This window comes from Oncorhynchus nerka, linkage group LG2 (assembly GCF_034236695.1).
Source record: "Oncorhynchus nerka isolate Pitt River linkage group LG2, Oner_Uvic_2.0, whole genome shotgun sequence".
Taxonomy (NCBI): domain Eukaryota; kingdom Metazoa; phylum Chordata; class Actinopteri; order Salmoniformes; family Salmonidae; genus Oncorhynchus; species Oncorhynchus nerka.
The window spans coordinates 16,484,253-16,510,722 of NC_088397.1; the positions used below are offsets into that span (position 1 = coordinate 16,484,253).

The 26,470-nt window shown below is 42.8% G+C and overlaps 1 protein-coding gene across 5 annotated transcripts in view; it reads left to right on the forward strand.

The window, feature by feature from the left end:
- Nucleotides 1-26,470, forward strand: part of LOC115118358 (interleukin-1 receptor accessory protein-like 1) — a 495,706-nt gene that overhangs the window by 374,480 nt on the left and 94,756 nt on the right. For all 5 annotated transcript variants that reach the window (XM_065023732.1, XM_065023738.1, XM_065023739.1 and 2 more), the window contains one exon: nucleotides 21,810-21,942. In XM_065023732.1, coding sequence (XP_064879804.1) covers nucleotides 21,810-21,942 — 133 coding nt within the window. The remainder of the gene's footprint in view (nucleotides 1-21,809; nucleotides 21,943-26,470) is intronic.

Below are 26,470 nucleotides of genomic sequence, written 5' to 3' on the forward strand. Positions count from 1 at the left end.
GTTATATGATGATCTGGAACAGACCTCATGGTTATATGATGATCTGGAACAAATGTCATGGTTATATGATGATCTGGAACAGACCTCATGGTTATATGATGATCTGGAACAGACCTCTGGGTTATATGATGATCTGGAACAGACCTCAGGGTTATATGATGATCTGGAACAGACCTCATGGTTATATGATGATCTGGAACAAATGTCATGGTTATATGATGATCTGGAACAGACCTCATGGTTATATGATGATCTGGAACAGACCTCTGGGTTATATGATGATCTGGAACAGACCTCAGGGTTATATGATGATCTGGAACAGACCTCAGGGTTATATGATGATCTGGAACAGACCTCAGGGTTATATGATGATCTGGAACAGACCTCATGGTTATATGATGATCTGGAACAGACCTCAGGGTTATATGATGATCTGGAACAGACCTCAGGGTTATATGATGATCTGGAACAGACCTCAGGGTTATATGATGATCTGGAACAGACCTCATGGTTATATGATGATCTGGAACAAACCTCAGGGTTATACGATGATCTGGAGCAGACCACATGGCTATATGATGATCTGGAGCAGACCTCATGGTTATATGATGATCTGGAACAGACCTCAGGGTAATATGATGATCTGGAACAGACCTCAGGGTTATATGATGATCTGGAACAGACCTCATGGTTATATGATGATCTGGAACAGACCTCAGGGTTATATGATGATCTGGAACAGACCTCAGGGTTATATGATGATCTGGAACAGACCTCAGGGTTATATGATGATCTGGAACAGACCTCATGGTTATATGATGATCTGGAACAGACCACAGGGTTATATGATGATCTGGAACAAACCTCACAGTTATATGATGATCTGGAACAGACCTCATGGTTATATGATGATCTGGAACAGACCTCATGGTTATATGATGATCTGGAACAAACCTCAGGGTTATACGATGATCTGGAGCAGACCACATGGCTATATGATGATCTGGAGCAGACCTCATGGTTATATGATGATCTGGAACAGACCTCAGGGTTATATGATGATCTGGAACAGACCTCAGGGTTATATGATGATCTGGAACAGACCTCATGGTTATATGATGATCTGGAACAGACCTCAGGGTTATATGATGATCTGGAACAGACCTCAGGGTTATATGATGATCTGGAACAGACCTCAGGGTTATATGATGATCTGGAACAGACCTCATGGTTATATGATGATCTGGAACAAACCTCAGGGTTATACGATGATCTGGAGCAGACCACATGGCTATATGATGATCTGGAGCAGACCTCATGGTTATATGATGATCTGGAACAGACCTCAGGGTACTATGATGATCTGGAACAGACCTCAGGGTTATATGATGATCTGGAACAGACCTCATGGTTATATGATGATCTGGAACAGACCTCAGGGTTATATGATGATCTGGAACAGACCTCAGGGTTATATGATGATCTGAAACAGACCTCAGGGTTATATGATGATCTGGAACAGACCTCATGGTTATATGATGATCTGGAACAGACCTCATGGTTATATGATGATCTGGAACAGACCTCAGGGTTATATGATGATCTGGAACAGACCTCATGGTTATATGATGAACTGGAACAAATGTCATGGTTATATGATGATCTGGAACCGACCTCATGGTTATATGATGATCTGGAACAAATGTCATGGTTATATGATGATCTGGAACAGACCTCATGGTTATACAATGATCTGACCTCATGGTTATATGATGATCTGGAACAGACCTCATGGTTATATGATGATCTGGAACAGGCCTCGGGGTTATATGATGATCTGGAACAAATGTCATGGTTATATGATGATCTGGAACAGGGGCAGCAGGTAGCCTAGTGGTTAGAGCAGTGGGCCAGTAACCGAAAGGTTGCTAGATCAAATCCCCAAGCTGACAAGGTACAAATCTGTTGTTCTGCCCCTGAACAAGGCAGTTAACCCACTAGGCCGTCATTGTAATTAAGAATTTGTTCTTAACTGACTTGCGGTAAATAAAGGTTCAATAAAAAAAACAGACCTCACTGTTATATGATGAACTGGAACTGACCTCATGGTTATATGATGATCTGGAACAGACCTCATGGTTATATGATGATCTGGAACAAATGTCATGGTTATATTATGAACTGGAACTGACCTCATGGTTATATGATGATCTGGAACAGACCTCTGGGTTATATGATGATCTGGAACAGACCTCTGGGTTATATGATGATCTGGAACAGACCTCATGGTTATATGATGATCTGGAACAAACCTCAGGGTTATATGATGATCTGGAACAGACCTCATGGGCCCTCATTATTTGCCTCTCAGGCCGTACTTCTGAGGCGTATATGGTCTGGACATGTACAGTATGCTCATTGAGACCAGTGTGTGCGTGTGTTCCTCTGGCGATCGGGCATCCTATCGAATCGACTGCTTCCTTCCTCCGCTCAGAGCGAGGATGCCAATGCTGCAGCTTTTTACCTTATTACTGTGACTAAGAGAGGCTTAAGGAAGGCAGAGGAAGATAAGGAAGAGAGGGCAGGTGGAGTGAGTAAGGGAGAGGGAGGGAGAGAGAGAGGGAGACGGGGAGAGAGAGAGAGAAAGGGAGAGGGAGGAAATGACAAAGGGAGAAAGAGAGAGGATGGGAAGGAGAGAGAGGAAGAGGAGAGAGAGGAAGAGGAATGGAGAGGGTGTGTGTGTGTGTGTGTGTGTGTGTGTGTGTGTGTGTGTGTGTGTGTGTGTGTGTGTGTGTGTGTGTGTGTGTGTTCTGTGTGCATGTTCTTCTGTGTAGTCAGTGTGATCTTGGCCTACCTAGATTAACATGTCAATAAAGGTACTCCCACTTTGTGATTATTATGTGCATTACCTCCATTATCTCATGCTGGGAATTTGCAGTATATTATGTACATACACGAATAATGGTACATTAGAGCCTGCATGACTTGTGGTATTACATAGAATAAAATGGGGTGATTTCCAATCCCCCAGGAATAAAGGTACAGTATTTTTGTGGAGTTGCAAGAGGAGAATAATGATTCCTCTCAGAGCTGAACCTGTCAACGTGCTTTGCTTTTTTTTTGCATCAGTGCAGGTCTGTACCTGATCTGTAGCTCCATAGTGACCTCTTGTGGACAGGAGTGGCACTGCACCATGTTGCTCCACCACATAACTCACCTCAATGGGCACACTAACTGTCACACTCAAGGTGCATCCTGCAATTCTAAGTCATTGAATTGGCCCTACTCTCCCAAATAGCTGAAGTTTAGAGGTGTTTACCATATTTCATGTAGGGAAAAGATACACATCAACCAGATTCACAAGTCCCTTTATGTTTACCTGGTTTCTGCTCCTAATAATCTGACAAGGGGGCTGTAACATGGCGGAACGTTTCAGAGCCAGAGAGAGATGGTCAAATAAATCCCTATTATCTTTGAACTGCCAATTATCCTCCACCGCTATCTGCCATCTCACAGACATCTGAGCCCCAAACCCTGGGGGAGGGATGGGGAGATGAGATGAGATGAGTGAGAACACTAATGAATGATGCTGAATCACCTCTTTGACTTTCTCAACATACTTTTAATGGCCGCTCCTTGATCAGTCCAGCTTAATATGGGCTCTAGTGGCTAGCCTCTCTGGCTCCCTGGCTTTGATGGTGTTTTGGGTTACGGTGTTGTGTGCTCACAGCACATGGCCCTACTGTTGGTTGGTATAGAAAATGTTGCCTCACTCAATGATAACTATTGAGATAGACTGGCCGGTCTATGTCCCAGTTTGCATGTACACAAGTGTGCGTCTGTGTGCCTGCCTGTAATGGGGACATTTCATATCACTAAATATTATATTTAGTTTACAGCAAGCTTTAGTTTTTGTTCTAGCACTACAAGGCTGATTCAAATAATCAACGCCTGATGATGAGTTGATGATTTGAATCAGCTGTGTAGTGCTGGGGTTTAGAGTGATCGACACAATGTTTCGCTTGTTTAGAGTTTCTGTAATACACATGAATTCCTGTGCAGAAGAAAGACACGGCACAAATGAGAAAACAGAGTGAGAAATAAAGAGAAAAAAGAGAGAATGGGATCCATAATCCGGGCGTCTCGTCGTTGGTCCCAAGTCCCCGGGGCTGGCTGGGTGGAGTTAAGAGACACTGGGCTTATCTCTCTCTCCGCCACATAAGATATGGCTGGGAAATGAGCTGAGAGGGGAGAAAAAGCTCCACCACAGCGAGAGAATCTGTCTCCTGAGCCGTGTCAGCTTACCCCTCAGCCCCATTCACTGTGTCAGTCAGTCAGTCTAGTCCCTGGCCTCTGGAGTCTATCTGCACATCACATCCTCTGTGCCTGCCTATCTGTCTGTCTGCTGGATGGAGCCAGGTGCTGCTGCTACAGATGATCAACATCTGATGTCCATGAGATTCCCCTCCAAATGTCTCTTGAAGTAGTATAGGTGGTGGTTATAGTTGCTTGAATGTCCCTCTTGATGTCAATGCTCCTTTCTGACAATCTCAGGGGGTATCGTATGATCCTGAGGCCTGAATCTCTCTGCGTCTAGTATAATGTAAAGGTTTTTATGCTTCTACACCTGCATTGCTTGCTGTTTGGGGTTTTAGGCTGGGTTTCTGTACAGTACTTTGTGACATCAGCTGATGTAAGAAGGGCTTTGATTTTTATTAAGGTTAGATGAATAATAATGATGGCGTTTCAGTACCTCTACCAGTTGTTTAAACACAAACTGCCTCTTCAATCTCGGACACATCATCAGCATTAGCCTGATCTTTGGGGTGGCATGCATTGTATCTGATATGCATAGCACATCCAATGTGCTTTAAAGTGGATCTGACAGCGTTTTAACTACTTTGCTGACATGAAACAAACAGACAATCATAATATCAGTCAGAAACCAACTTTATAAAACGTCAACATGGAGTTAATCACTAGACATGTAAAACAGAACGGAAGCAGAATCCATGGGAGTGTACAGACTGGGTCAACATGGAGTTAATCACTAGACATGTAAAACAGAACGGAAGCAGAATCCATGGGAGTGTACAGACTGGGTCAACATGGAGTTAATCACTAGACATGTAAAACAGAATGGAAGCAGAATCCATGGGAGTGTACAGACTGGGTCAACATGGAGTTAATCACTAGACATGTAAAACAGAACGGAAGCAGAATCCATGGGAGTGTACAGACTGGGTCAACATGGAGTTAATCACTAGACATGTAAAACAGAACGGAAGCAGAATCCATGGGAGTGTACAGACTGGGTCAACATGGAGTTAATCACTAGACATGTAAAACAGAATGGAAGCAGAATCCATGGGAGTGTACAGACTGGGTCAACATGGAGTTAATCACCTAGACATGTAAAACAGAACGGAAGCAGAATCCATGGGAGTGTACAGACTGGGTCAACATGGAGTTAATCACTAGACATGTAAAACAGAACGGAAGCAGAATCCATGGGAGTGTACAGACTGGGTCAACATGGAGTTAATCACTAGACATGTAAAACAGAACGGAAGCAGAATCCATGGGAGTGTACAGACTGGGTCAACATGGAGTTAATCACTAGACATGTAAAACAGAACGGAAGCAGAATCCATGGGAGTGTACAGACTGGGTCAACATGGAGTTAATCACTAGACATGTAAAACAGAACGGAAGCAGAATCCATGGGAGTGTACAGACTGGGTCAACATGGAGTTAATCACTAGACATGTAAAACAGAATGTAAGCAGAATCCATGGGAGTGTACAGACTGGGTCAACATGGAGTTAATCACTAGACATGTAAAACAGAACGGAAGCAGAATCCATGGGAGTGTACAGACTGGGTCAACATGGAGTTAATCACTAGACATGTAAAACAGAACGGAAGCAGAATCCATGGGAGTGTACAGACTGGGTCAACATGGAGTTAATCACTAGACATGTAAAACAGAACGGAAGCAGAATCCATGGGAGTGTACAGACTGGGTCAACATGGAGTTAATCACTAGACATGTAAAACAGAACGGAAGCAGAATCCATGGGAGTGTACAGACTGGGTCAACATGGAGTTAATCACTAGACATGTAAAACAGAACGGAAGCAGAATCCATGGGAGTGTACAGACTGGGTCAACATGGAGTTAATCACTAGACATGTAAAACAGAATGGAAGCAGAATCCATGGGAGTGTACAGACTGGGTCAACATGGAGTTAATCACTAGACATGTAAAACAGAACGGAAGCAGAATCCATGGGAGTGTACAGACTGGGTCAACATGGAGTTAATCACTAGACATGTAAAACAGAACGGAAGCAGAATCCATGGGAGTGTACAGACTGGGTCAACATGGAGTTAATCACTAGACATGTAAAACAGAATGAAGCAGAATCCATGGGAGTGTACAGACTGGGTCAACATGGAGTTAATCACTAGACATGTAAAACAGAACGGAAGCAGAATCCATGGGAGTGTACAGACTGGGTCAACATGGAGTTAATCACTAGACATGTAAAACAGAACGGAAGCAGAATCCATGGGAGTGTACAGACTGGGTCAACATGGAGTTAATCACTAGACATGTAAAACAGAACGGAAGCAGAATCCATGGGAGTGTACAGACTGGGTCAACATGGAGTTAATCACCTAGACATGTAAAACAGAACGGAAGCAGAATCCATGGGAGTGTACAGACTGGGTCAACATGGAGTTAATCACTAGACATGTAAAACAGAATGGAAGCAGAATCCATGGGAGTGTACAGACTGGGTCAACATGGAGTTAATCACTAGACATGTAAAACAGAACGGAAGCAGAATCCATGGGAGTGTACAGACTGGGTCAACATGGAGTTAATCACTAGACATGTAAAACAGAACGGAAGCAGAATCCATGGGAGTGTACAGACTGGGTCAACATGGAGTTAATCACTAGACATGTAAAACAGAATGGAAGCAGAATCCATGGGAGTGTACAGACTGGGTCAACATGGAGTTAATCACTAGACATGTAAAACAGAACGGAAGCAGAATCCATGGGAGTGTACAGACTGGGTCAACATGGAGTTAATCACTAGACATGTAAAACAGAACGGAAGCAGAATCCATGGGAGTGTACAGACTGGGTCAACATGGAGTTAATCACTAGACATGTAAAACAGAACGGAAGCAGAATCCATGGGAGTGTACAGACTGGGTCAACATGGAGTTAATCACTAGACATGTAAAACAGAACGGAAGCAGAATCCATGGGAGTGTACAGACTGGGTCAACATGGAGTTAATCACTAGACATGTAAAACAGAACGGAAGCAGAATCCATGGGAGTGTACAGACTGGGTCAACATGGAGTTAATCACTAGACATGTAAAACAGAATGGAAGCAGAATCCATGGGAGTGTACAGACTGGGTCAACATGGAGTTAATCACTAGACATGTAAAACAGAACGGAAGCAGAATCCATGGGAGTGTACAGACTGGGTCAACATGGAGTTAATCACTAGACATGTAAAACAGAACGGAAGCAGAATCCATGGGAGTGTACAGACTGGGTCAACATGGAGTTAATCACTAGACATGTAAAACAGAACGGAAGCAGAATCCATGGGAGTGTACAGACTGGGTCAACATGGAGTTAATCACTAGACATGTAAAACAGAACGGAAGCAGAATCCATGGGAGTGTACAGACTGGGTCAACATGGAGTTAATCACTAGACATGTAAAACAGAACGGAAGCAGAATCCATGGGAGTGTACAGACTGGGTCAACATGGAGTTAATCACTAGACATGTAAAACAGAACGGAAGCAGAATCCATGGGAGTGTACAGACTGGGTCAACATGGAGTTAATCACTAGACATGTAAAACAGAAAAGCAGAATCCAGAACATGGAGTTAATCACTAGACATGTAAAACAGAACGGAAGCAGAATCCATGGGAGTGTACAGACTGGGTCAACATGGAGTTAATCACTAGACATGTAAAACAGAACGGAAGCAGAATCCATGGGAGTGTACAGACTGGGTCAACATGGAGTTAATCACTAGACATGTAAAACAGAACGGAAGCAGAATCCATGGGAGTGTACAGACTGGGTCAACATGGAGTTAATCACTAGACATGTAAAACAGAACGGAAGCAGAATCCATGGGAGTGTACAGACTGGGTCAACATGGAGTTAATCACTAGACATGTAAAACAGAACGGAAGCAGAATCCATGGGGATGGGAGTGTACAGACTGGGTCAACATGGAGTTAATCACTAGACATGTAAAACAGAACGGAAGCAGAATCCATGGGAGTGTACAGACTGGGTCAACATGGAGTTAATCACTAGACATGTAAAACAGAACGGAAGCAGAATCCATGGGAGTGTACAGACTGGGTCAACATGGAGTTAATCACTAGACATGTAAAACAGAACGGAAGCAGAATCCATGGGAGTGTACAGACTGGGTCAACATGGAGTTAATCACTAGACATGTAAAACAGAACGGAAGCAGAATCCATGGGAGTGTACAGACTGGGTCAACATGGAGTTAATCACTAGACATGTAAAACAGAACGGAAGCAGAATCCATGGGAGTGTACAGACTGGGTCAACATGGAGTTAATCACTAGACATGTAAAACAGAACGGAAGCAGAATCCATGGGAGTGTACAGACTGGGTCAACATGGAGTTAATCACTAGACATGTAAAACAGAACGGAAGCAGAATCCATGGGAGTGTACAGACTGGGTCAACATGGAGTTAATCACTAGACATGTAAAACAGAACGGAAGCAGAATCCATGGGAGTGTACAGACTGGGTCAACATGGAGTTAATCACTAGACATGTAAAACAGAACGGAAGCAGAATCCATGGGAGTGTACAGACTGGGTCAACATGGAGTTAATCACTAGACATGTAAAACAGAACGGAAGCAGAATCCATGGGAGTGTACAGACTGGGTCAACATGGAGTTAATCACTAGACATGTAAAACAGAACGGAAGCAGAATCCATGGGAGTGTACAGACTGGGTCAACATGGAGTTAATCACTAGACATGTAAAACAGAATGGAAGCAGAATCCATGGGAGTGTACAGACTGGGTCAACATGGAGTTAATCACTAGACATGTAAAACAGAACGGAAGCAGAATCCATGGGAGTGTACAGACTGGGTCAACATGGAGTTAATCACTAGACATGTAAAACAGAACGGAAGCAGAATCCATGGGAGTGTACAGACTGGGTCAACATGGAGTTAATCACTAGACATGTAAAACAGAATGGAAGCAGAACATGGGAGTGTACAGACTGGGTCAACATGGAGTTAATCACAGTAAAACAGAACGGAAGCAGAATCCATGGGAGTGTACAGACTGGGTCAACATGGAGTTAATCACTAGACATGTAAAACAGAACGGAAGCAGAATCCATGGGAGTGTACAGACTGGGTCAACATGGAGTTAATCACTAGACATGTAAAACAGAATGGAAGCAGAATCCATGGGAGTGTACAGACTGGGTCAACATGGAGTTAATCACTAGACATGTAAAACAGAACGGAAGCAGAATCCATGGGAGTGTACAGACTGGGTCAACATGGAGTTAATCACTAGACATGTAAAACAGAACGGAAGCAGAATCCATGGGAGTGTACAGACTGGGTCAACATGGAGTTAATCACTAGACATTAAACAGAATGTAAGCAGAATCCATGGGAGTGTACAGACTGGGTCAACATGGAGTTAATCACTAGACATGTAAAACAGAACGGAAGCAGAATCCATGGGAGTGTACAGACTGGGTCAACATGGAGTTAATCACTAGACATGTAAAACAGAACGGAAGCAGAATCCATGGGAGTGTACAGACTGGGTCAACATGGAGTTAATCACTAGACATGTAAAACAGAACGGAAGCAGAATCCATGGGAGTGTACAGACTGGGTCAACATGGGTCAACATGGAGTTAATCACTAGACATGTAAAACAGAACGGAAGCAGAATCCATGGGAGTGTACAGACTGGGTCAACATGGAGTTAATCACTAGACATGTAAAACAGAATGGAAGCAGAATCCATGGGAGTGTACAGACTGGGTCAACATGGAGTTAATCACTAGACATGTAAAACAGAACGGAAGCAGAATCCATGGGAGTGTACAGACTGGGTCAACATGGAGTTAATCACTAGACATGTAAAACAGAACGGAAGCAGAATCCATGGGAGTGTACAGACTGGGTCAACATGGAGTTAATCACTAGACATGTAAAACAGAACGGAAGCAGAATCCATGGGAGTGTACAGACTGGGTCAACATGGAGTTAATCACTAGACATGTAAAACAGAACGGAAGCAGAATCCATGGGAGTGTACAGACTGGGTCAACATGGAGTTAATCACTAGACATGTAAAACAGAACGGAAGCAGAATCCATGGGAGTGTACAGACTGGGTCAACATGGAGTTAATCACTAGACATGTAAAACAGAACGGAAGCAGAATCCATGGGAGTGTACAGACTGGGTCAACATGGAGTTAATCACTAGACATGTAAAACAGACGGAAGCAGAATCCATGGGAGTGTACAGACTGGGTCAACATGGAGTTAATCACTAGACATGTAAAACAGAACGGAAGCAGAATCCATGGGAGTGTACAGACTGGGTCAACATGGAGTTAATCACTAGACATGTAAAACAGAACGGAAGCAGAATCCATGGGAGTGTACAGACTGGGTCAACATGGAGTTAATCACTAGACATGTAAAACAGAACGGAAGCAGAATCCATGGGAGTGTACAGACTGGGTCAACATGGAGTTAATCACTAGACATGTAAAACAGAATGGAAGCAGAATCCATGGGAGTGTACAGACTGGGTCAACATGGAGTTAATCACTAGACATGTAAAACAGAACGGAAGCAGAATCCATGGGAGTGTACAGACTGGGTCAACATGGAGTTAATCACTAGACATGTAAAACAGAACGGAAGCAGAATCCATGGGAGTGTACAGACTGGGTCAACATGGAGTTAATCACTAGACATGTAAAACAGAACGGAAGCAGAATCCATGGGAGTGTACAGACTGGGTCAACATGGAGTTAATCACTAGACATGTAAAACAGAACGGAAGCAGAATCCATGGGAGTGTACAGACTGGGTCAACATGGAGTTAATCACTAGACATGTAAAACAGAACGGAAGCAGAATCCATGGGAGTGTACAGACTGGGTCAACATGGAGTTAATCACTAGACATGTAAAACAGAATGGAAGCAGAATCCATGGGAGTGTACAGACTGGGTCAACATGGAGTTAATCACTAGACATGTAAAACAGAACGGAAGCAGAATCCATGGGAGTGTACAGACTGGGTCAACATGGAGTTAATCACTAGACATGTAAAACAGAACGGAAGCAGAATCCATGGGAGTGTACAGACTGGGTCAACATGGAGTTAATCACTAGACATGTAAAACAGAATGGAAGCAGAATCCATGGGAGTGTACAGACTGGGTCAACATGGAGTTAATCACTAGACATGTAAAACAGAACGGAAGCAGAATCCATGGGAGTGTACAGACTGGGTCAACATGGAGTTAATCACTAGACATGTAAAACAGAACGGAAGCAGAATCCATGGGAGTGTACAGACTGGGTCAACATGGAGTTAATCACTAGACATGTAAAACAGAACGGAAGCAGAATCCATGGGAGTGTACAGACTGGGTCAACATGGAGTTAATCACTAGACATGTAAAACAGAACGGAAGCAGAATCCATGGGAGTGTACAGACTGGGTCAACATGGAGTTAATCACTAGACATGTAAAACAGAACGGAAGCAGAATCCATGGGAGTGTACAGACTGGGTCAACATGGAGTTAATCACTAGACATGTAAAACAGAACGGAAGCAGAATCCATGGGAGTGTACAGACTGGGTCAACATGGAGTTAATCACTAGACATGTAAAACAGAACGGAAGCAGAATCCATGGGAGTGTACAGAGTGTACAGACTGGGTCAACATGGAGTTAATCACTAGACATGTAAAACAGAATGGAAGCAGAATCCATGGGAGTGTACAGACTGGGTCAACATGGAGTTAATCACTAGACATGTAAAACAGAACGGAAGCAGAATCCATGGGAGTGTACAGACTGGGTCAACATGGAGTTAATCACTAGACATGTAAAACAGAACGGAAGCAGAATCCATGGGAGTGTACAGAAACAGAACATGTAAAACAGAACGGAAGCAGAATCCATGGGAGTGTACAGACTGGGTCAACATGGAGTTAATCACTAGACATGTAAAACAGAACGGAAGCAGAATCCATGGGAGTGTACAGACTGGGTCAACATGGAGTTAATCACTAGACATGTAAAACAGAACGGAAGCAGAATCCATGGGAGTGTACAGACTGGGTCAACATGGAGTTAATCACTAGACATGTAAAACAGAACGGAAGCAGAATCCATGGGAGTGTACAGACTGGGTCAACATGGAGTTAATCACTAGACATGTAAAACAGAACGGAAGCAGAATCCATGGGAGTGTACAGACTGGGTCAACATGGAGTTAATGTAAAACAGAACGGAAGCAGACATGTAAAACAGAACGGAAGCAGAATCCATGGGAGTGTACAGACTGGGTCAACATGGAGTTAATCACTAGACATGTAAAACAGAACGGAAGCAGAATCCATGGGAGTGTACAGACTGGGTCAACATGGAGTTAATCACTAGACATGTAAAACAGAACGGAAGCAGAATCCATGGGAGTGTACAGACTGGGTCAACATGGAGTTAATCACTAGACATGTAAAACAGAACGGAAGCAGAATCCATGGGAGTGTACAGACTGGGTCAACATGGAGTTAATCACTAGACATGTAAAACAGAACGGAAGCAGAATCCATGGGAGTGTACAGACTGGGTCAACATGGAGTTAATCACTAGACATGTAAAACAGAACGGAAGCAGAATCCATGGGAGTGTACAGACTGGGTCAACATGGAGTTAATCACTAGACATGTAAAACAGAACGGAAGCAGAATCCATGGGAGTGTACAGACTGGGTCAACATGGAGTTAATCACTAGACATGTAAAAGAGAACGGAAGCAGAATCCATGGGACTGTACAGACTGGGTCAACATGGAGTTAATCACTAGACATGTAAAACAGAACGGAAGCAGAATCCATGGGAGTTTACAGACTGGGTCAACATGGAGTTAATCACTAGACATGTAAAACAGAACGGAAGCAGAATCCATGGGAGTGTACAGACTGGGTCAACATGGAGTTAATCACTAGACATGTAAAACAGAATGTAAGCAGAATCCATGGGAGTGTACAGACTGGGTCAACATGGAGTTAATCACCTAGACATGTAAAACAGAACGGAAGCAGAATCCATGGGAGTGTACAGACTGGGTCAACATGGAGTTAATCACTAGACATGTAAAACAGAATGGAAGCAGAAATGGGAGTGTACAGACTGGGTCAACATGGAGTTAATCACTAGACATGTAAAACAGAACGGAAGCAGAATCCATGGGAGTGTACAGACTGGGTCAACATGGAGTTAATCACTAGACATGTAAAACAGAACGGAAGCAGAATCCATGGGAGTGTACAGACTGGGTCAACATGGAGTTAATCACTAGACATGTAAAACAGAACGGAAGCAGAATAATACAGACTGGGTCAACATGGAGTTAATCACTAGACATGTAAAACAGAACGGAAGCAGAATCCATGGGAGTGTACAGACTGGGTCAACATGGAGTTAATCACTAGACATGTAAAACAGAACGGAAGCAGAATCCATGGGAGTGTACAGACTGGGTCAACATGGAGTTAATCACTAGACATGTAAAACAGAATGGAAGCAGAATCCATGGGAGTGTACAGACTGGGTCAACATGGAGTTAATCACCTAGACATGTAAAACAGAACGGAAGCAGAATCCATGGGAGTGTACAGACTGGGTCAACATGGAGTTAATCACTAGACATGTAAAACAGAACGGAAGCAGAATCCATGGGAGTGTACAGACTGGGTCAACATGGAGTTAATCACTAGACATGTAAAACAGAACGGAAGCAGAATCCATGGGAGTGTACAGACTGGGTCAACATGGAGTTAATCACTAGACATGTAAAACAGAACGGAAGCAGAATCCATGGGAGTGTACAGACTGGGTCAACATGGAGTTAATCACTAGACATGTAAAACAGAACGGAAGCAGAATCCATGGGAGTGTACAGACTGGGTCAACATGGAGTTAATCACTAGACATGTAAAACAGAACGGAAGCAGAATCCATGGGAGTGTACAGACTGGGTCAACATGGAGTTAATCACTAGACATGTAAAACAGAACGGAAGCAGAAAATGTGTACCTTAATTAATATAGGCACCAAAAGCCATGTATCTGTGATAAGACCCATGTATATGTAATAAGAACCATGTATCTGTAATAAGAACCATGTATCTGTAATAAGAACCATGTATCTGTAATAAGAACCATGTATCTGTAACAAGAACCATGTATCTGTAACAAGAACCATGTATCTGTAACAAGAACCATGTATCTGTAACAAGAACCATGTATCTGTAATAAGAACCATGTATCTGTGATAAGACCCATGTATATGTGATAAGACCCATGTATATGTAATAAGAACCATGTATATGTAATAAGAACCATGTATCTGTAATAAGAACCATGTATCTGTAATAAGAACCATGTATCTGTAACAAGACCCATGTATCTGTAACAAGACCCGTGTATCTGTAACAAGAACCGTGTATCTGTGACAAGAACCGTGTATCTGTGACAAGAACCGTGTATCTGTGACAAGAACCGTGTATCTGTGACAAGAACCGTGTATCTGTGACAAGAACCGTGTATCTGTGACAAGAACCGTGTATCTGTGATAAGAACCGTGTATCTGTGATAAGAACCGTGTATCTGTAATAAGGACCGTGTATCTGTGATAAGGACCGTGTATCTGTAAAACTGACCATCCTACCGATCCTCGACTTCGGCGATGTCACTTACAAAATCGCCTCCAATAACCTACTCAATAAATTGGATGCAGTCTATCACAGTGCCATCCGTTTTGTCACCAAAGTCCCATATACTACCCACCACTGCGACCTGTACACTCTCGTTGGCTGGCCCTCACTTCATAATCATCGCCAAACCCACTGGCCCCAGGTCATCTACAAGACCCTGCTAGGTAAAGTCCCCCCTTATCTCAGCTCGCTGGTCACCATAGCATCACCCACCTGTAGCACGCGCTCCAGCAGGTATATCTCTCTGGTCACCCCCAAAACCAATTCTTTCTTTGGCCTCCTCTCCTTCCAGTTCTCTGCTGCCGATGACTGGAACTAACTACAAAAATCTCTGAAACTGGAAACACTTATCTCCCTCACTAGCTTTAAGCAGCAGCTGTCAGAGCAGCTCACATATTACTGCACCTGTACATAGCCCATCTATAAATAGCCCAAACAACTACCTCTTCCTCTACTGTATTTATTTATTTTGCTCCTTTGCACCCCGTTATTTCTATCTCCACATTGCACATTCTTCCACTGCAAATCTACCATTCCAATGTTTTACTTGCTACATTGTATTTACTTTGCCACCATGGCCTTTTTTTGCCTTTACCTCCCTTATCTCACTTCATTTTCTCACATTGTATATAGACTTATTTTTCTACTGTATTATTGACTGTATGTTTGTTTTACTCCATGTGTAACTCTGTGTTGTTGTATGTGTCGAACTGCTTTGCTTTATCTTGGCCAGGTCGCAATTGTAAATGAGAACTTGTTCTCAACTTGCCTACCTGGTTAAATATAGGTGAAATAAATCAAATAAAAAATAAGACCCATGTATCTGTAATAAGACCCATGTATCTGTAATAAGACCCATGCATCTGTAATAAGACCCATGCATCTGTAATAAGACCCATGCATATGTAATAAGACCCATGTATCTGTAATAAGAACCATGTATCTGTAATAAGAACTATGTATATGTAATAAGACCCATGTATCTGTAATAAGACCTATGTATCTGTAATAAGAACCACGTATCTGTAATAAGACCCATGTATCTGTAATAAGAACCATGTATCTGTAATAAGAACCGTGTATCTGTAATAAGAACCGTGTATCTGTAATAAGAACCGTGTATCTGTAATAAGACCCATGTATATGTAATAAGAACCATGTATCTGTAACAAGAACCATGTATCTGTAATAAGAACCATGTATCTGTAATAAGAACCATGTATCTGTAATAAGAACCATGTATCTGTAATAAGACCCATGTATCTGTAATAAGAACCATGTATCTGTAATAAGAACCGTGTATCTGTAATAAGAACCGACCATGTATCTGTAATAAGAACCGTGTATCTGTAATAAGAACCGTGTATCTGTAACAAGAACCATGTATCTGTAATAAGAACCATGTATCTGTAATAAGAACCATGTATCTGTAATAAGAACCATGTATCTGTAATAAAAACCATGTATCTGTAATAAGAACCATGTATCTGTAATAAAAACCATGTATCTGTAATAAGAACCATGTATCTGTAATAAGACCCATGTATCTGTAATAAGAACATATGTTTGTTCTAATCAAGTATTATTAGAAAAACACTTATATTAGGAAAGTATATAAACAATAAATGAATGATTTTTTTGTATTAACACTATGGTGCCGCCACGCTTATAATCTAAATTGAGCAGATGTGGGCGTTAACAAGCAAGAATTGGGACAAGAAGATAATGGTGGCGAGAGGCCAAGGGGTGTTCATCATCTACATAGAGGGGAGTGACCATATGTGTTATCTGAAGGTGGAAACCTATAAAGCCTGAGTTCTGTAACAAGAAAAATTAGTTGTTCCATGGAATTGCTTGGCTCTGTTACTTTGTAATAAAGTCTATTTGAATTTACAAGTTCCATTATCTGAGAAATATTTGATTCAATATTTCCACAACATTATCCAGTTAGAATATCCCTTGCGTTCGCAAATTCACTCTGACTATCTATTTCAGAACAGACTTGTCTGAGTATGTCAGAGCGCAGAATAACTGATGCAAGCTAGCCAACTTTAGCCAGTTAGCTTGGGTGCTTGGTTGCAGGCAAGCTGCAGAAGGACGGGAAGTCTAACAATTCCCCATCATTTATCAGTACAATTTTGACGGCAAATTCGGAAAGTATTCAGACCCCTTGACTTTTTCCATATTTTGTTACGTTACAGACTTATTTTTTTTCCTTCAATCTACACACAATAATCCATAATGACAAAGGAAAACTGTTTTTTAGAAATGTTAGCTAATTTATTAAATGAAAAAAAACGGATAAATCCTTTACATAAGTATTCAGACCCTTTACTCAATACTTTGTTGAAGGACCTTTGGCAGCGATTACAGCCTCAAGTCTTCTTGGGTATGAAACTACAAGCTTGGCACACCTGTATTTGAGATCTTCTCCCATTCTTCTCTGCAGAACATCTCAGGCTCTGTCAGGTTGGATAGGGAGCTTTGCTGCACAGCTATTTTCAGGTCTCTCCAAAGATGTTCGATCGGGTTCAAGTCCGGGCTCTGGCGGAGCCACTCAAGGACATTCAGAGACTTGTCCCGAAGTCACTCCTGCATTGGCAAACTCCAAGCAGGCTGTCATGTGCCTTTTACTGAGGAGTGGCTTCCGTCTAGCCACGCCTGATTGGTGGAGTGCTGCAGAGATGAATGTCCTTCTGGAAGGTTCTACCATCTCCACAAAGGAACTCTGGAACTCTGTCAGAGTGACCATCGTGTTCTTGGTCACCTCCCTGACCAAGGCCCTTCTCCCCCAATTGCTCAGTTTGGCCGGGCGGTCAGCTCCAGGAAGAATCTTGGTTGTTCCAAACTTCTTCCATTTAAGAATGATGAAGGCCACTGTGTTCTGAGGCAGAAATGTTTTGGTACCCTTCCTCAGATCTGTACTTCGACAATCCTGTCTAGGAGCTCTACGGACATTTCCTTTGACCGCATGGCTTGGTTTTTGATCTGAAATGCACCGTCAACTGTCGGACCTTATATAGACAGGTGTGTGCCTTTCCAAATTATGTCCAATCAATTTAATTTACCACAGGTGGACTCCAATCAAGTTGTAGAACGATCTAAAGATGATCAATGGAAACAGGATGCACCTGAGCTCAATTTCGAGTCTCATAACAAAGGGTCTGAATACCTACGTAAATAAGGTATTTCTGTTTAGTGTTTTAAATAATTTGCAAAAATGTCTAAAAACCAGTTTTTGCTTTGTCATTGTGGGTATTGTGTGTAGATTGATGAGGAACAGATGTATTTAATTAATTTTAGGATAAGGCTGTAACGTAACAAAATGTGGAAAAGGGGAAAGGGTCTGAATGCTATCAGAATGCACTGTACTGTATCTAATGTTCTTTCATTAAATTTTAGCTCATCTTGCTCTGGCTAGCATTAATTGTTGATGTTGTTGTTGTTGTTGATGTGCATAACTGAGGGAGAGAGAACCTACCTTTTCGTGGTTGTTTGATCAATAGGCGTGTAAAGTTCCCAAGTGTAAGAGGACTCCTGTGGTATTTACATAATTGCAGAAATCTATTCAGGTGTATTTTATGGCTTTTGTCGAATGCGTTCTAATGATCTAACTTCGCGCTGTTGCAACACACAGTCCAGTTCAAAGTGAATGATGGCAGGCCATACTGCCTGTAAACACACAGTCCAGTTCAAAGTGAATGATGGCAGGCCATACTGCCTGTAAACACACAGTCCAGTTCAAAGTGAATGATGGCAGGCCCTACTGTCTGTAAACACACAGTCCAGTTCAAAGTGAATGATGGCAGGCCCTACTGCCTGTAAACACACAGTCCAGTTCAAAGTGAACGATGGCAGGCCATACTGCCTGTAAACACACAGTCCAGTTCAAAGTGAATGATGGCAGGCCATACTGCCTGTAAACACACAGTCCAGTTCAAAGTGAATGATGGCAGGCCATACTGCCTGTAAACACACAGTCCAGTTCAAAGTGATTGATGGCAGGCCCTACTGCCTGTAAACACACAGTCCAGTTCAAATTGAATGATGGCAGGCCATACTGCCTGTAAACACACAGTCCAGTTCAAAGTGAATGATGGCAGGCCCTACTGCCTGTAAACACACAGTCCAGTTCAAAGTGAATGATGGCAGGCCATACTGCCTGTAAACACACAGTCCAGTTCAAAGTGAACGATGGCAGGCCATACTGCCTGTAAACACACAGTCCAGTTCAAAGTGAATGATGGCAGGCCATACTGCCTGTAAACACACAGTCCAGTTCAAAGTGAATGATGGCAGGCCATACTGCCTATAAACACACAGTCCAGTTCAAAGTGAATGATGACAGGCTCTACTGCCTGTAAACACACAGTCCAGTTCAAAGTGAACGATGGCAGGCCATACTGCCTGTAAACACACAGTCCAGTTCAAAGTGAATGATGACAGGCTCTACTGCCTGTAAACACACAGTCCAGTTCAAAGTGAATGATGGCAGGCCCTACTGCCTGTAAACACACAGTCCAGTTCAAAGTGAATGATGGCAGGCCATACTGCCTGTAAACACACAGTCCAGTTCAAAGTGAATGATGACAGGCTCTACTGCCTGTAAACACACAGTCCAGTTCAAAGTGAATGATGGCAGGCCCTACTGCCTGTAAACACACAGTCCAGTTCAAAGTGAATGATGGCAGGCCATACTGCCTGTAAACACTCAGTCCAGTTCAAAGTGAATGATGGCAGGCCATACTGCCTGTAAACACACGGTCCAGTTCAAAGTGAATGATGGCAGGTCCTACTGCCTGTAAACACACGGTCCAGTTCAAAGTGAATGATGGCAGTCCTACTGCCTGTAAACACACAGTCCAGTTCAAAGTGAATGATGGCAGGTCCTACTGCCTGTAAACACACAGTCCAGTTCAAAGTGAATGATGGCAGTCATACTGCCTGTAAACACACAGTCCAGTTCAAAGTGAATGATGGCAGGTCCTACTGCCTGTAAACACACGGTCCAGTTCAAAGTGAATGATGGCATGTCCTACTGCCTGTAAACACACGGTCCAGTTCAAAGTGAATGATGGCATGTCCTACTGCCTGTAAACACACGGTCCAGTTCAAAGTGAATGATGGCAGTCCTACTGCCTGTAAACACACAGTCCAGTTCAAAGTGAATGATGGCAGTCCTACTGCCTGTAAACACACAGTCCAGTTCAAAGTGAATGATGGCAGGTCCTACTGCCTGTAAACACACGGTCCAGTTCAAAGTGAATGATGGCATGTCCTACTGCCTGTAAACACACGGTCCAGTTCAAAGTGAATGATGGCAGTCCTACTGCCTGTAAACACACGGTCCAGTTCAAAGTGAATGATGGCATGTCCTACTGCCTGTAAACACACGGTCCAGTTCAAAGTGAATGATGGCAGGCCATACTGCCTGTAAACACACAGTCCAGTTCAAAGTGAATGATGGCAGGCCCTTGTGGCAAATGGCTTGTTTGCATGAGGCCTACTGTAGCTTTGATTGGCTATGTTCACTGTCTGTGTAGATTCCGGTCCTGGACAAGACAGATGTTTGGTTAGGTTTTATTTACTGCAGTGTCTATTATTTGTCTAAACTTCACGGCCGCTTTCCCACTCTATATTGCTATAGAATTTTCACAAATGCCTTAGTATACGTAGTTCCCAAACATTCTAAGAATTTATGGAAATGTGAAAATGACCATATCTAGATGCTCGCTTGTCAGAAAATGTTTTAAAAAGTGTCATATTCTTTGTGGGAGTGTATGTGAACAGATTTTAACAAGATTTCATGTTGCTAAATTGCTGTCAGTTCCACTTTAAATAGCACTGATGCTGTTGTGTGTAGAACATCTTTCACCATGCACGCTGTGAATCATGTTTCACACTCACACTAATTGGTAGGAACAATAAGGGTACTGGGCTAATAACCACCCCCTGCCCTTTGTGTGGAGGACGCCAGGAGTGTGCATGGGAGAGAGTGAAAGAGAGTTCATCAGTGTTCAGGAGCATGAGGGAGAGAGTGGGAGAGAATGGGAGGAGGGATGGGAGCTTCTGAGGCGGTAGGAGAGCTTCAGAGGAGGTAGGTGAGCTTCAGATGGGATAGGGGAACTTCAGAGGGGATAGGGGAACTTCAGAGGGGATAGGAGAGCTTCAGAGGGGACATGGGAACTTCAGAGGGGATAGGAGAGCTTCAGAGGGGATAGGAGAGCTTCAGCGGGGACAGGAGAGTTCAGAGGGGACAGGAGAGCTTCAGAGGGGATAGGAGAGCTTCAAATGGGATATGGGAACTTCAGAGGGGATAGGAGAACGTCAGAGGGGATAGGGGAACTTCAGAGGGGATAGGAGAACTTCAGAGGGGATAGGGGAACTTCAGAGGTGATAGGGGAACTTCAAAGGGGATAGGAGAGATTCAGAGGGGATAGGGGAGCTTCACGGGTGTCTATGAGTTCAGGAGGATGTAGGTGTTGGAAGGTGCAGGAGAGTCTGGAGGTGTGCATTAGAACCTAGACAATAGGAGACACCATCTAATAAGAATCGGCCATATTATCCATGGTACTGGAAAGACCTACATTAGTGAACTTCAGCTCACCCAGACATTTTCCCCTGCTTTACCCACAAGCATATTACTTCCTTACCGCGACAACCATGCCTTATTTCCTGTTTCCTGTTTCCACAGGAAGTCAAGTCAACCTGACGTGCCGAGCGTTCTTCGGCTTCGCCGGGGAGGTCAGTCCGCTCATCTACTGGATGAAGGGAGAGAAGTTCATCGAAGACCTGGACGTGGAGAGGTTCAGAGAGAGTGACATCAAGTAAGACACACACACACATCAAGTAACACCCTGTCACACACACACACACGTCAAGTAACACCCTGTCACACACACACACACACACACGTCAAGTAACACCCTGTCACACACACACACACGTCAAGTAAGACCCTGTTACACGCACACACCCACATTGCTTGAGGTCATATGGGATATACATACGTTCCTGCATGAACTGTAAAAAGTCAAAGCCACAGTTTTCACCAAAACACTTGTGATGCTGTGGTATGATGTAGTGTTATTACCAGGCTGTGGTATGTTGTAGTGTTATTACCAGGCTGTGGTATGTTGTAGTGTTATTACCTGGCTGTGGTATGTTGTAGTGCTATTACCAGGCTGTGTTATGTTGTAATATTATTACCAGGCTGTGGTATGTTGTAGTGCTATTACCAGGCTGTGGTATGTTGTAGTGTTATTACCTGGCTGTGGTATGTTGTAGTGTTATTACCAGGCTGTGGTATGTTGTAGTGTTATTACCAGGCTGTGGTATGTTGTAGTGTTATTACCTGGCTGTGGTATGTTGTAGTGTTATTACCAGGATGTGGTATGTTGTAGTGTTATTACCAGGCTGTGGTATGTTGTAGTGTTATTACCTGGCTGTGGTATGTTGTAGTGCTATTACCAGGCTGTGGTATGTTGTAGTGCTATTACCAGGCTGTGGTATGTTGTAGTGATATTACCAGGCTGTGGTATGTTGTAATGATATTACCAGGCTGTGGTATGTTGTAGTGTTATTACCTGGCTGTGGTATGTTGTAGTGATATTACCAGGCTGTGGTATGTTGTGGTGCTATTACCAGGCTGTTGTAATGATATTACCAGGCTGTGGTATGTTGTAGTGTTATTACCAGGCTGTGGTATGTTGTAGTGTTATTACCTGGCTGTGGTATGTTGTAGTGTTATTACCAGGCTGTGGTATGTTGTAGTGTTATTACCAGGCTGTGGTATGTTGTAGTGTTATTACCTGGCTGTGGTATGTTGTAGTGTTATTACCTGGCTGTGGTATGTTGTAGTGTATACCAGGCTGTGGTATGTTGTAGTGATATTACCAGGCTGTGGTATGTTAGTGTTATTACCAGGCTGTGGTATGTTGTAGTGATATTACCTGGCTGTGGTATGTTGTAGTGCTATTACCAGGCTGTGGTATGTTGTAGTGCTATTACCAGGCTGTGGTATGTTGTAGTGTTATTACCAGGCTGTGGTATGTTGTAGTGATATTACCTGGCTGTGGTATGTTGTAGTGCTATTACCAGGCTGTGGTATGTTGTAGTGCTATTACCAGGCTGTGGTATGTTGTAGTGCTATTACCAGGCTGTGGTATGTTGTAGTGATATTACCAGGCTGTGGTATGTTGTAGTGTTATTACCTGGCTGTGGTATGTTGTAGTGATATTACCAGGCTGTGGTATGTTGTAATGATATTACCAGGCTGTGGTATGTTGTAGTGATATTACCAGGCTGTGGTATGTTGTAGTGTTATTACCTGGCTGTGGTATGTTGTAGTGTTATTACCAGGCTGTGGTATGTTGTAATGCTATTACCAGGCTGTGGTATGTTGTAGTGTTATTACCAGGCTGTGGTATGTTGTAGTGATATTACCAGGCTGTGGTATGTTGTAGTGTTATTACCAGGCTGTGGTATGTTGTATGTTATTACCAGGCTGTGGTATGTTGTAGTGTTATTACCAGGCTGTGGTATGTTGTAGTGTTATTACCAGGCTGTGGTATGTTGTAGTGTTATTACCAGGCTGTGGTATGTTGTAGTGCTATTAGGCTGTGGTATGTTTACCAGGCTGTGGTATGTTGTAGTGATATTACCTGGCTGTGGTATGTTGTAGTGTTATTACCAGGCTGTGGTATGTTGTATGTTGTAGTGTTATTACCAGGCTGTGGTATGTTGTAGTGTTATTACCAGGCTGTGGTATGTTGTAGTGCTATTACCAGGCTGTGGTATGTTGTAGTGTTATTACCAGGCTGTGGTATGTTGTATTATTACCAGGCTGTGGTATGTTGTAGTGCTATTACCAGGCTGTGGTATGTTGTAGTGTTATTACCTGGCTGTGGTATGTTGTGTGTTATTACCTGGCTGTGGTATGTTGTGTTATTACCAGGCTGTGGTATGTTGTAGTGTTATTACCAGGCTGTGGTATGTTGTAGTGTTATTACCTGGCTGTGGTATGTTGTAGTGTTATTACCAGGCTGTGGTATGTTGTAGTGTTATTACCAGGCTGTGGTATGTTGTAGTGTTATTACCTGGCTGTGGTATGTTGTATGTTGTAGTGTTATTACCTGTGGTATGGCTGTACCAGGGTATGTTGTAGTGCTATTACCAGGCTGTGGTATGTTGTAGTGTTATTACCAGGCTGTGGTATGTTGTAGTGATATTACCTGGCTGTGGTATGTTGTAGTGCTATTACCAGGCTGTGGTATGTTGTAGTGCTATTACCAGGCTGTGGTATGTTGTAGTGATATTACCAGGCTGTGGTATGTTGTGGCTGTGGTATGTTGATATTACCAGGCTGTGGTATGTTGTAGTGTTATTACCAGGCTGTGGTATGTTGTAGTGCTATTACCAGGCTGTGGTTATTATGTTGTAGTGATATTACCAGGCTGTGGTATGTTGTAGTGTTATTATGTTGTAGTGATATTACCTGGCTGTGGTATGTTATTATTACCTTGGTATGTTGTAGTGTTATTACCAGGCTGTGGTATGTTGTAGTGATATTACCAGGCTGTGGTATGTTGTAGTGATATTACCAGGCTGTGGTATGTTGTAGTGTTATTACCAGGCTGTGGTATGTTGTAGTGTTATTACCAGGCTGTGGTATGTTGTAATGCTATTACCAGGCTGTGGTATGTTGTAGTGATATTACCTGGCTGTGGTATGTTGTAGTGTTATTACCAGGCTGTGGTATGTTGTAGTGATATTACCTGGCTGTGGTATGTTGTAGTGTTATTACCAGGCTGTGGTATGTTGTAGTGTTATTACCAGGCTGTGGTATGTTGTAATGTTATTACCAGGCTGTGGTATGTTGTAGTGTTATTACCAGGCTGTGGTATGTTGTAGTGTTATTACCAGGCTGTGGTATGTTGTAATGCTATTACCAGGCTGTGGTATGTTGTAGTGATATTACCTGGCTGTGGTATGTTGTAGTGTTATTACCAGGCTGTGGTATGTTGTAGTGTTATTACCAGGCTGTGGTATGTTGTAGTGTTATTACCTGGCTGTGGTATGTTGTAGTGTTATTACCAGGCTGTGGTATGTTGTAGTGCTATTACCAGGCTGTGGTATGTTGTAGTGTTATTACCAGGCTGTGGTATGTTGTAGTGATATTACCTGGCTGTGGTATGTTGTAGTGTTATTACCAGGCTGGTATGTTGTATGTTATTACCAGGCTGTGGTATGTTGTGTTATTACCAGGCTGTGGTATGTTGTAGTGTTATTACCTGGCTGTGGTATGTTGTAGTGTTATTACCAGGCCAGGCTGTGGTATGTTGTAGTGTTATTACCAGGCTGTGGTATGTTGTAGTGTTATTACCAGGCTGTGGTATGTTGTAGTGTTATTACCAGGCTGTGGTATGTTGTAGTGTTATTAGTGTTATTACCAGGCTGTGGTATGTTGTAGTGTTATTACCAGGCTGTGGTATGTTGTAGTGTTATTACCAGGCTGTGGTATGTTGTAATGATATTACCTGGCTGTGGTATGTTGTAGTGTTATTACCAGGCTGTGGTATGTTGTAGTGTTATTACCAGGCTGTGGGTAGTGATATTACCTGGCTGTGGTATGTTGTAGTGTTATTACCTGGCTGTGGTATGTTGTAGTGCTATTACCAGGCTGTGGTATGTTGTAGTGTTATTACCAGGCTGTGGTATGTTGTAGTGTTATTACCTGGCTGTGGTATGTTGTAGTGTTATTACCAGGCTGTGGTATGTTGTAGTGTTATTACCAGGCTGTGGTATGCTAATGATATTACCAGGCTGTGGTATGTTGTAGTGTTATTACCAGGCTGTGGTATGTTGTAATGATATTACCAGGCTGTGGTATGTTGTAGTGATATTACCTGGCTGTGGTATGTTGTAGTGTTATTACCAGGCTGTGGTATGTTGTAGTGTTATTACCAGGCTGTGGTATGTTGTAGTATTATTACCAGGCTGTGGTATGTTGTAGTGTTATTACCAGGCTGTGGTATGTTGTAGTGTTATTACCAGGCTGTGGTATGTTGTAGTGATATTACCAGGCTGTGGTATGTTGTATTACCAGGCTGTGTATATTACCTGGCTGTGGTATGTTGTAGTGTTATTACCAGGCTGTGGTATGTTGTAGTGTTATTACCAGGCTGTGGTATGTTGTAGTATTATTACCAGGCTGTGGTATGTTGTAGTGTTATTACCAGGCTGTGGTATGTTGTAGTGTTATTACCAGGCTGTGGTATGTTGTAGTGTTATTACCAGGCTGTGGTATGTTGTAGTGTTATTACCAGGCTGTGGTATGTTGTAGTGTTATTACCT